We start from the raw sequence: 12,527 nt of genomic DNA, 5'->3' as shown, positions 1-12,527 counted from the left end.
CACCCACCAATCTTTAAATTTGTTGCAATGTCCCCCTTTCGTTAGAATTTAACAGTAAATCCTAACGGATGCCTAAAAAAATTATTAAAATACTCACTTTGTTTTTTTTTTTTTTTTTTTCAATTTAATAATAAAAAAAATGGGCTGACCCACAGCCGTGAGTCACCAGACCCACACTGGGTCACAAGGTTAACTTCTTTTTTAATTTTTAATTTGAAATTGAGGGTAAATTTTGAATTTTATTAACGTTTCAAGGGCATAAAGGTCATTGCATCAAATTAGAAGTTTGAGGGGGTGAAATTAAAGTAATTCTAATAGTACATCAAATGTTCATAAAAAAATGAGCTGACTTTTAAAATCATCATTTGATCAATCACATGCCTAATGGTAATTTTAAATGTCATCTCATTTTTTGATGGACACTTGATAGACACTTGATGTACATGTAAAATTACTCGTGAAATTGAGAGTTTTTTTAACTTTGAGAAAGTAGTTTCAAATCGAGTGGATCGAAGTTCAGAAGAATTTTGTGATGTTTAAAACTATATGCATCATTGGCCAAATGAACCCCTTTTTTTTAATTTATTATTATCATCAAATCATATAAGCTCGTACCTGCTAAAAAGAAGTAACAATTCAACAAACAATATTAATCACGGATAAATGAAGTAGTATTTTCCTTTCCTCTCGACAATGGAGGTTGCCAGCAGTTTCTTCTCTCAATTCCATTAAAAATCAACACCCAGTTGACAACAATATTACAGCAAAGCAAGAAAGAGGTCAAGGATTCAGTTCCATGACTAATAATTCATCACACCTTACCTGAACTGGAGAAAATCCAAAGAATCAAACCACAGAGAATTAACACGAGCGGAATCAGGTGAACGGCATTCTCTCCCGACGCCCTATGCTGGGGAGCAACATCTTTTTTAGCTGAATGATCAGAAATGGAGTTATACATTGGCAAGTCTTTAATGGAAGCTGCAGCTTTCAGAGGTGGGGGGGAGCCCATATGATCAGCAGGCAACAGGTTCACCAAGAACTCATCAGAAGCTCGAGACGTGCTCAATGATCTATGCATTCTTCAGGACAACAATAACAAGGATGCAGCGCAGCAATGGAAGATGCAGAAGAAAAGGTAAGAGCTACCAGATCTTATAGAAAGGTCAATGGCGAAAACGCGCAGCAATGAGAATAAAAAAGCCTGAAGTTTGGCAGATGTTGAGTGCGTGGGATTGGACTTCCCATGAGTTGACTATCGAATTTAAATGTCTTGAGCTTCAGGTTATCAAAAGGCATGCTTGTTCATGTGATAACAGAGTCTAATGTAAGCATTCATTAGCTGTCTACGCATGAACATTGCAGGTCTAGTTATCTGTAACCGAAAGACAGAAGAGAGGGAGACAATGCCCCGAGTAGAACGCACTAGATTCTACTTTTACCGGCCTTTTCTCAAGACAAATCCATTAACAAACAACTCAAAACAGTCACATCAATATACATTTTCAAACCAAAAACAAAGTAGACGTCTTAAAACACATTAACAAATAGATCTACCGTTTACGTGCATATATGAAGTGACGGGTCAACGATCTAGAATCATAAGCATAGCTGGCTCTCAATCCAGTATGATAATTTCCTATAAACATCATACCAGACATTTTGTTGTATCTTTTTTACTACAAAACATTTTGTATACCCAAAAAAAAAAAAAAAAAAAAAAGAAAAAGGAAAAGGAAAAGAGTTTAGGCTTTTTGCGAGAAAATCCTGACGAAGTTAACATATAACTAATCGTTAGGAACAAAAAAGAACATTCAAGTGGCAAAAATGGCAAACTCCAGCAGGAACTCAGATAGATTTCTAGAACCAGCCACATCTGGGAATCCAGACAGCAGTAGACATACTGGTGGACGTGTTCATTGCATCCAAACACAGGAAAATAGCAAAATATTGTAGTCACAGGACCACTCAGTAACTTCATTTCTTTATGAAAAAGAACAAGAAGCATCCAACAAGATTGTCATCCCAGCGCATCTGTAGACAAATCATAGCTATATTGTCAGGCACCAATGAAGAAAATTAAAGGCAGGAAAATTAGAGTATAAGTGCCAAATGCATACTAGAAAACTTTGAACCAAGACCTCATACACAAACACATCTTCAGCAGCACCCAACATTACTCAACTATAATGGGTACAACCTATATGATCAGTTTTTCAATTCAGGATGATCAAATTATTTTAAATTTAACTAGTAGTTTCATATGGTTAAAAAAAAAAAAAATCTGAATCCTGTACTAAATCAGAGTTTGAAGTATTAACAATTTCTTTAGTGAAACTCCTAAAGTTGGGTCATTCACCAACAGGAATACTGGCTATTTTTTTTTTTTTTTTCCAGAATATTCTCTAATAGGTTAGGTATGTCAAGCAATTCTCTAATAAATCAACTACCAGATCGAATGGCATGTATGAGCACAGAGGATCTTGCATGCAAAGGAGGCCTATCTGGAAGAACCAGATCAATCTAGGGCCATGGCAGTATAAACACATTACATCATGATCTTGCAAGAAGCTAACAGACATACCTTTGCTAATGTTCAATTGAAAATATCGGATCTATCTTCTTTCTCACTCTATGAAGAACTTCTTCTTGAAAGCTGGAAGCAGCTTGCCATTATGCTGTTTGATCTCACAGCCCAGCTCAACCTCCATGAGCCTATGATTTTCCTCTGAGCGATTCATCAAGAAAGAAACATTTAAGTCATCCCCTTCACTGACACGGATTGGATGATGCAAGAGAAATACCTGTCCAATAAACAAGAGGAAAAACTTGGAGGATTAACAGATAATTTAACTAAGCAAACGGTAATCTACAAAAGAAAGAAAAAAAATGCATCTCTGCATCAGACTAGCATATGGAATTCAATGCAATGGATAGGCCCTACAACTATGTACTCTAATATAAGTAAAATGTCATGACAAAGAAGATACTAGAAAAATGATGGAGGCTTTTAAAGACCATCCAAATAGACTTATAATATCATTATGAAAATTAAAAATGCCTCTGTCCATCATTTGGCTGATATTGGTAACACACCCGTGAGTATGAAGCATATAAACCTAAGACAGGAGGCCATTTAGCTGCTGATGCATATTTTACTGATCCAAAGGTTAAGCTCTTTACTGAATAGGCTACTTACAGAAAATGAACCCAAAATATGCACAATGGCAATTCAATAATATAACTGACCACACAGAGAATGGCCAATTATGGTTTTAATAAGACAAATACAACATTTTTCCAGCTATTCCTTAAAGAACACAAAACTTAATTATTTTTTCATATATTTATAAGAGGAATTAAAACTTAAAGGAAGAAGATGTTTTTGTTTGTTGCACAGACCTGTTGGCCCCAATGTGTCCCATTATTAATGCTAGGAGCAGTTGTCAACTCAATCTCATGCTGAGCTGGGTCCTCACTCCTTCCCTAATTGCAACCAAAAAATATAACATATCATATTATATTAGCATGCAGATGCTTTAGAGTCCTAGCATGCAATAATAAAAATGGCTATTGAATATCAACTCACTCGAAAATGAACATCGAACCATCCGCCAAACCCGCAGAGCCTCGTGTTCTCTGAAGTTATTGATGACGAAAAATTTGATCCGAGTTTAAGGATGTCATTCACAGTGGCAGTTAAACAATCAATCTCCTTTACAACAGCTGCCGATCCTATAAGTTGTTGTGGATGCAGGTTGTTCCACAATGATGTCTACAGAAATTATATAGCAAACATTTAATCTGTTGTATGACACAAAGAAGAAGTCTATCTTACTTCCATGGCAAAGAGAAGCCAAATTTATAAACATCTTTCTTATCCTTTGAGACAGACAAGCATTCAGTGCAATTCTTTAGATGGCTTGCTCATCCCAAAGGATTAGGACCACCTTTTACAGGTAACTCCCAAAGATCAGCAGTATTAGCAGTGAAATGATCTACAAAGTTTAGATAAGAGAGGCTTGAAAGAAAACTTTAGCAAGTCCATTAAGCCTGCTTGATATATAATTCATAATTCCACATACAGAGTGAACTCAAGATCCAATCTGGATGTGTGAATCAGCAAATCTAAACGATACCATGAATTAAATCCAAATCGAGAAAAAAAAAATTATTTAAATCATCATCCAAAGAGAAGATATTTCAATTGTCATAATATCTGGATGAAAGAGCAATAGAACAGATTAGAAAATAAGGGAAGGTGTCTATGACTTTTGGTTTCTTTTTTTCTTTTTTTTGGGGGGGGGTTGGGGGGGGGGGGGGGGGGGGGGGGGTGGATAGTTCCAATGATATAGGTTTCTTTTGCTTCAGAATATTTGTTCATTTGAGCAAGTATTACTTACAATCGGGGGTGAGTTTGGGCAACATTACAACATCAAATACAAAGTTCATCCACATTTCACACTTATGCAACACCAAAAGAGGGGAGGAATGATGTACTTGTCAGGTGGTCACTGATAAACCCAAAAGAGAATAAAATTAGAGTGCCCTAAAAAAATGGAGAACTAACCTGAAGATAGTATTTTCTCTGCTCCTCAGAGAAAGGCTTTGCAAGAACACTCATATCGACACCATAGTAAGCTTTTGTCTCATCTGTAAAATGGTACCAATCATCCATAGCTTCCTCGTAGTCACTTATTTTTTGATCTGCCAATCCAGACCTGATAGGTGCCACCCACATGCGGGCATGACTAGGATACCTGTGAAACCAAAATTTCTGGGTCATACAACAACTCTCCAAAAATACAAACTGAAACCACCCAGAAATTAATTTATTTTTGTATTAATAAATTCATAACACTTCCAACAAGCTCAATCAACCATCTTCTTACTTTCATCAGGTGCAGCCACCTCTGGCAGCAATAACTCAATCATTTCCATTTTCCATCCCAATTAATTATTTTATAAACATACAAGTTATTCCAAGCACATAAAAAGCATGATTCATAAGTTGAACTAAAGGGCAAGCAGACAGTATAATAAGAGACCGTTGACTACAATCACCAACGAATCTAACCAAGCCTCATAGCTATGATCTACTAACATAGACATGAGTATCCTATCCCTCAAAGATAAATGGCCTTGTATGCTACAGAAATTGCCCAGTATTCATGTATGAGAACAGAAGAACAGATGTGGAACATCACTGGAAACTCAAAGAATGCTCATGAAAAGATTAAGATCTCACAAAGAAACTTCCTTAATAGAATAAGCACAGATTTTGTGTGAACTAATTGTGATGCTTTAGTAATCAAAGCCTTAGATATATTGCGTTTACAGAAAATAGTGCCTTTTTGATAATGCAAGTCTCACAAGCTTGCTTATCGAGAAATCATGAGTACCTAAAAACAGACGCTTATGTTTGAATAGCTAGTGTCTTAAAATACTTAAATCGAGTAAATCATTAAGCAAAATAATTCTCATAATCATTCTAGCGGCTGCTTTAGTAGCAGTTAGCAGGACAACGACAAAAAAACATGGAAAGGCATTGCAAGTGATTAAACCCAGAAACAAATATCAGAATGTGTAAATGAATTGCAAAACCTACATGCTTCCCGTTGGCTTCAGCCAGCGGTCACGTGCACATATCACTGAATCAAACATAGATTCACGCAGAAGAAAGTACCCCATCCACTCCGAGATAATCACATCAACTGCACAATAAATCAATACCTGAACTTATACTCATGACATAATGGGGAAGACCCATTTTGAATCTAAAGCAAACTATTACTTAATAATACCAACCTTTCTCTGGCAGAGTAACTTCCTCCATAGAACCTTCAATCACTTCAACCACATCTTCCAAGTTATTTGCTTTTACAAGCGCACGTGCATGCTCTGACATCTTAGTAGCTTCGACTGCATAGACTTTCCTCGCACCTGCTTGTGCTGACCAAATTGCGAGAATGCCACTCCCAGCTCCCACATCCAACACGGCCTTCCCCACAAACCCACCAAATTAATCCCAATATATATATATATATTCCAAATTCAACTAAAATAAGTAATGCTCCAATAAAAACACTCTTCAGAATCAGAAATTCTGTCCCAAAAAAAACTGATATGACAGTGGATCACTAGATACATCATTAACATCATTCTATTTGCGCTTTCTCTTTATGCATAATTTGAATTGCAGATCCATGTAATTGCGTCCAACTTGATTTCAAACTGGTTAAAACGCTTTCAAAGATATTAATTATATCTAAGTTCTTAACAGAACCTTCAGTTTCCCCAAAACACAAGGAAAACAGAAAAGAAAAACAACGGTAACCTATCCTGTTTGCCGTTGTTTTCCCACATTAAAACAACGGCAAAGCTTCAATCTTTCTCGGGTCCCAACCCAAAAACACACGCTCACAGAGAGAGAGAGAAAGAGAGAGAGATACCTTTCCCTGGAAGTGATGCTTGTTCTTGAAGATGGCGTTGTAGTAAGCGTCCATGCGGACTCGGTCAGAGAGCATCTCCTTCTGGTGGTACAGAAACGCATAGGTGCAGAAATACTGCGCGAAATCCACGCCTTTGTCCACCACCGCGGCGCTCTGCTCCCCGCCTGCGACGCTCTGCTTCCCGCCCGCGACGCCGTTTTGGTAGCTCCCCATTACACTACCTTGAGAGTTGAGAGAGAGACGGAGAGAGGGTTTGATTTTTAGGGCAACGTCGCTAGTGCTGTTGGGTCGTGGTTGTGGCCTTGTTGATTGCTTTATTGGGGGACTCGACAGTCGGCCTTGGAGCAACATTAATACAAAATTCACGCAACTACTTGGCTCTCGAGAGTTGACAGGACGGCTTACTATTTTTGTTTCAACTTTCAACGGCGGTCTTCATAAGGGTATATGGTTTCCCTTGTCAAGTCCTTTCCGAATACCTAAGAAAAAAAATTAATAATAATAATAATAATAATAATGAATTATTTGGTTTCAAAAGTTTACGGCTTGAAACCGATGAGGCATTTAAAATTACCATGAGATTAAAATTTAATAATAATACATTTTAAAGTCAATGATAATTTTAAAAACTACATCAATTTTAGAAAGATAAAAAAATAATTCTTAACATTACTCCAAACTGATATATCTAAATATCTTTAAAGATTTTTAAGGTAAGTTATGTTACTAAAATTGTCCTCTCATCAGCCATTTAACAAAAAATCATTAGATGCACATGTAGGGATGTAAATAAACCAGTCTGTTCGATAATTCGCTCGATACCCTCTCAGTTTAGTCCGATCCGAACTCGAACTCGATACTGTAGAAACTCGATCATTACTGTAGAAACCCGCTCGATTAGTAAGTGATACATACCCGACTCGCTCGACAAAACTCGATAAAGGCTCGCGAGCTCAGTTCGTTTAAAGCTCTACCGGATCACTTGCCCAACTCGTTAGTCCGACTTGTTAGCTCATTCATATCTTACATATATATTAGTAAAATAGTAAATATAGTATAATATATAGTATTACATATTAATTATAATACTTTGATATCAATATTTAGTATGTTAAATTAACATATTAAGTTATTAACAGTTAGTATATAACAATATAACAATATTAAATAATTAGCATATAAGTATATATATATAAACACATATATCAAAGTATTATAATTATATTATACTTATATTATAGTTTCTTAGTTTTATAGAATATATTAGACTTACTATTTGTTTACATTATACATATACCATAGTTTATACTCTCTAGTTATATATAATAACATATTGTTAATTTGTTACTTATAAACTATAGGTATGTACTATATTTTATAATATGCCTTATATAGTTACATATTATATATTTATGTTATTAATAAATGTATAGAGGTTGTTCATAAACTTGAGCTTGAATTCTGTTTTGATCACTCATTGAAAAATTTAATAGTCTACCTCAAGCTCTAGTTGAGCCAAGCTTGTCGAGTAACCCGACTCGGCTCGAATGTCATTTTCAACGAACTCGAGCTTGAGGTCAAGCTCGCCCAAATTTTAAACGAGTCGAGCTTGAACATGCAATTTATAGCTCGGTTCGAATTCGAGCTCGACTCATAAACGAGCTAATCTTGAAATCTTCAAACTCGACTCGGCTCAGCTCGATTACATATCCCTATGTACATGTGAGAGCATTCCTAGTAGTTTCATCAAATTTTACTCACCAAAGTAGATAAAAACCACTTTTCTTTATTCTGGTGAGCTACTTTTTTAAAATTCTCTCAGCAGCCTCATCATTTTAACTATTTACTATCACTATTCTATTTAAATAATATTTTTTCAGATTTTTTTATTCTCTCTCTATTTAATCTTTTTATGCAACAAGCTACCATACACCTTCATCTTGAAATTAGATCATTGCTAAGAATTCACAGAAGTTTTCAGTTGCTTCTCAACCAAATTAAAGAAAGAAAGAAAGAAAGAAAGAAAAGATAAATGAAAGAACCACAAAGTTTATGTCAGGGACAAAGAAACTTTCATGTCCATGAAATAAGGACATCATCGTGTGAGAGAGATGTGAGATGGGAGAAGAAAATAGGAGAAAAAAGGAAAAAAGTGTTCTGATCATGCGAGAGAAAAATGAGAAACAAAATTGGTGAGAGAGTTGGTGAGTGAATATTGCTCATCAAAATTGATGAGTATCTTCACTCACCAAACTTTTTGGTTAAAGTGGTGAGGTTGCTGTGAGTGGTTTTTTAGTGTTTTCATCAAATTGGCTCACCAAATAACTCAAAAGCTATTTTGGAGAGGCTACTAGGAATGCTATGATATATATTAAACCCAATTGTCAATTGACATTGGGCATAGTTGATGATTTAGTCTATTGTAAAATTAGAGTTTTATTATCATATTAAAAAAATAACATTTAAGAAGAAAAGGGGGCCACCTCTAAATAGATGAGGGGCAATTGGCCGCCTTTGTGAGGGAAGGTGAGGAACGGTCTAGGGTAAAATTATAGTGAGTCATTAATCATGTCACGTGTCAATTGATGATTGATTGTGATGTAGAACTTTTTTCATTATATATATATATATATATATCAATCTTTCATTCAATAAATTGAGGAAACGAGAGCAAAATAGCTATAAGAAAATGGAGTATGTTGCTCTAAAGTGACAAAGTCATAGATATACATAGGAATTTCTTCCATTCAAACATTATCCATGACTTGTTTTATTGCAATATTGTCCAAACCATGCACAGCAAAAATTGCCTCTATCTTGATATGACCAATTTGTCAACTCAGTAGCCCATTTAAGACGCCTTTAGTATCTCTACAATTTGCCCATACCGGCTCCAATTTTGTCCCTTGGTCTTTGGTGCATTTATTAGCTACAAAGAATCACTTTCTAAAATAATACTTTGAAGAGCCAAATCGCAACTAAACTCTTCTACATTCAAGGCAACTATCTCTTCCGCTATTACAGGTTCAGATACAATACATGTAGTCTAACTTCTAGTAGCAATCACATGACCCCGATGATCTCGAACAATGACACCAATACCTAGGCGACTGTTGGTGGGGTTAATGGCCAGTTCACCTTGTAAAGTCCCATTGTAGATGTCCATTCTCAATACATTGAGTCTCAATTGCACTTTCCTTTGCCTTTGCCATTCTATACTCATTCAAAAAGCCTCAGCCTCTTGGATAAGGCGGTTTGGATGACTAAACTTGCCCCCATGAACCACTATATTTCTTCTAAACCAAATGCTCCTTGAAATCACTACCATAAATTCTGTTTCATCATCCGAGCACTTGTCTACCAATGATTCCATGACATATAGAAAATTTGCTCCACCGCCTGAACTCTTTTGCACCCTTTATTGAGGACAATGACACTACTACCTTAAAAGCTTAGAAGACATTACTGCATTACTGCTTGCCTTCGTTACTGCTTGCCTTGAATGAGAAGACGTTACTGCTATGTGAGAATAAATTGCTAGCAATGTAACCTTTGTACGTTTTTCCTTTATGCATTAACTATTGTTTTTGTACCCAAGTATAAATATGAAGCTACACCCAAAACATTTCTCGGGCTGTTTTATCAAAACAATTTTGTATTATTATATGGTATCAAAGCCACCAAGACTCACATCGTCTTTTTCTTCCACATGGCCTTCATTTTCAACCCCACCTCCCTCACCACACTCAATCATTAAATTGTCTCGTGAAAATATATGCTTTGGCAATATTTGTTGGCCTCATATCTTGAAGGAAAGAATCTTTTCGGGTATATTGATAACTCCATTCTTTGTCCACCAAAGTTTATATCTTCTGCCACCACCTCTTCAATCACAACTACCGACTCGCCTAATTTAGTTCCCAATCCCGATTACAAAATTTGGGTTTGACAAGACAATCTCATCTTGAGTGTCATTATCTCCACAATCTCCGAAGTCATTCTTGTCCATGTCATTGGTCCCCAAACATCTTGTGATGTCTGGATTACCTTAGAAAAAAAAATTTGCCACCCATTCCAAAGCACGCATCATGCAAATTCCCTATCAGTTTGCTACCCCCAAGAAAGGTGCTTTATCTGTAGCTGATTATTTTCAAAAATCTTAGACCTTGGCGCATACCTTAGTTGCCATTGATGAGCCTCTAAAGGAGTCCGAAACTATCTCCTACATCTTAGATGGATTGAGCACGGATTATGATCCTTTAGTGACTTCAATTACCACTCGTGTCGAACCTTTCTCCATGGAAGACCTCTATGGGCATTTACTGACCGATGAGCAAAGAATTGAAATTCACAATTCTGCTCTAGATCTCTCTTCTTTAAGTGTCAATGTGGCCCACTGTCACATCTTCTCCTTCAACAACAATACCCATGGTTCACACAGTTCCCATGGGACCTCTTATGCGGGTTGTGGTCGAGGACATGGCAAAGGACGTTCTCATTCCTACAATCATTTCTCAAATTCCAATTCCAGCAATCGACCTGTACGTCAGATTTGTGGTAAGCTTGGTCATTTAGCTGCAAAGTGTTACAATAGATTTTATCATGCCTTTCAAGGTGATTCTCAGGTCCAGCTGCTTATTACATTGCCCCACATGTGACCTCTAATCCACCATGGTATCATGATACGGGCTCTACTCATCACTTAACCAATGATTTGTCCAATCTCTATCACGCCCCAGTTTTGGGATATAAGGGCAACGTAAACTTGAGCCTAAAAATATACTTACATAAGAGCACAACTCTATTAGATATAGATATTAACTGTCAATTTCATTATATATATATAATGTCATAAATTCCAAAAGGAAGACATACTATACAATACAAAAGTTATGTCAGTCCCCCAACGATCTAATGCTCTTAGCGAGGTCTATGCCATTACCAAAAAATGAGTTCGGCTTACTGCGTCCTGAAAAGGTTGGGGGGAAATGGGTGAGTTCGACAACTCAATAAGGAAAACACAACAAACAAAAGTGTAATTTTCTTTTCAGGAATTCTAAATAGAGTTCAAATTCTTCTACAAATAAAGAAACAGTTAAATAAAATACAATTAGATCAAATGCAAGTATCATTTGTATAGCGTGTAAGTTTTAACCTTCTTTGGCCCAATTCCGCTTTTAACCATGAGAGGCGCACATTTGGCTCATCTCAAAAAATAACTATGGGCTCATCCTGTCGTCACAGGGGAGAGCTATACCGGGTTGGGAACTTCCCTAGGTGAAGGCCACCCGGTCGATAGCCCACACTTTCGTCCTTCCGTGTGGTTGCCATGCTACTCACATAACACATAACACATATATAATCCAGATCATCTATGACATGGTGCCGCGGGGGTAAAACTGAGTGCACATGTAATATATACTATGATATCATCAACTTCATTCATATAGTGCACATGATCAAATATAAATTAATTATGGTCACATGAGATTCCAATCACATCATATAACAAGAGCATTATTATGATGATAATATAAAAAGGCAAATAATATTAAAAGAGTTGAAAGGGTTTAGAAAATCCCCGACTTTTTCTTTTGAAAAAGTTTTATTAAAATTTCGTCGGGGTTTTGATGTAGTGTTCCCTTACCTGCCTGTGATCCAGATTGAAATCTTAGTTACTTCTACCTAAATTACATCATAAAAATACATTTAGAGGGTATTTAAAAGATAATCAAAATCCATTCTAAAAATTTCAACAACTATACAAACACTAAAATTCTCATTATGCTCTTCATTCAATTGCACAATCAACTTCCATGCGCATTCTTAATTCAAACATGACTTCCTAAGACCTTGAGAACAATTGTTGAACAAGTTAAGCTGCTACAGATAAAATCTAGAGTGGTATTCTCAAAAGTTAGAGATTGAGATCGCAAAAATTTTGCATGCAAGAACTCTGATTTACAATGATGCTTATTAACTAGATGTTGACATGCATATTAATCCAATATTTATAATTGCTTATAATTAAAACTCATACATTGTAAAAATTGAATCTTTTGTTAGAATGTATAA

General features: G+C 36.1%; 1 protein-coding gene and 1 non-coding gene across 2 annotated transcripts; one reads left to right on the top strand and one right to left on the bottom strand.

Annotated features, from left to right (window-relative positions):
• Nucleotides 1-1,744: 1,744 nt before the first annotated feature.
• Nucleotides 1,745-6,810, bottom strand: LOC133857966 (protein arginine N-methyltransferase PRMT10). The gene is made up of 8 exons (XM_062293359.1): nt 6,453-6,810; nt 5,809-6,001; nt 5,609-5,714; nt 4,571-4,760; nt 3,590-3,775; nt 3,403-3,486; nt 2,585-2,804; nt 1,745-2,034 (listed from the first exon to the last, which is right to left on the bottom strand). Exons 1-7 carry the CDS (start codon nt 6,801-6,803, stop codon nt 2,628-2,630), a joined length of 1,287 nt encoding a protein of 428 aa, XP_062149343.1. The 5' UTR covers nt 6,804-6,810; the 3' UTR covers nt 1,745-2,034; nt 2,585-2,627.
• A 3,838-nt stretch (nt 6,811-10,648) lies between these two features.
• On the top strand, nt 10,649-10,787 carry LOC133858196 (small nucleolar RNA Z247). Its single transcript, XR_009898474.1, has one exon. It is a non-coding gene; the product is annotated as a small nucleolar RNA Z247 (small nucleolar RNA).
• Nucleotides 10,788-12,527: the final 1,740 nt, after the last annotated feature.

This window comes from Alnus glutinosa, chromosome 14 (assembly GCF_958979055.1).
Source record: "Alnus glutinosa chromosome 14, dhAlnGlut1.1, whole genome shotgun sequence".
Taxonomy (NCBI): domain Eukaryota; kingdom Viridiplantae; phylum Streptophyta; class Magnoliopsida; order Fagales; family Betulaceae; genus Alnus; species Alnus glutinosa.
The sequence above is the reverse complement of the archived record's forward strand: the minus strand, read 5'-3'. Positions and strand labels throughout refer to the sequence as shown.

Excerpts from the sequence above, each read along its gene's own strand:
- LOC133857966 (XM_062293359.1), bottom strand. The coding sequence starts at position 6,803 with ATGTTGCTCCAAGGCCGACTGTCGAGTCCCCCAATAAAGCAATCAACA. Across the intron at positions 6,002-6,452 it reads AGCATCACTTCCAGGGAAAG|GCCGTGTTGGATGTGGGAGC; the intron begins GTATCTCTCTCT and ends TTTGTGGGGAAG. Across the intron at positions 3,487-3,589 it reads GGTTCGATGTTCATTTTCGA|GGAAGGAGTGAGGACCCAGC; the intron begins GTGAGTTGATAT and ends GGTTGCAATTAG.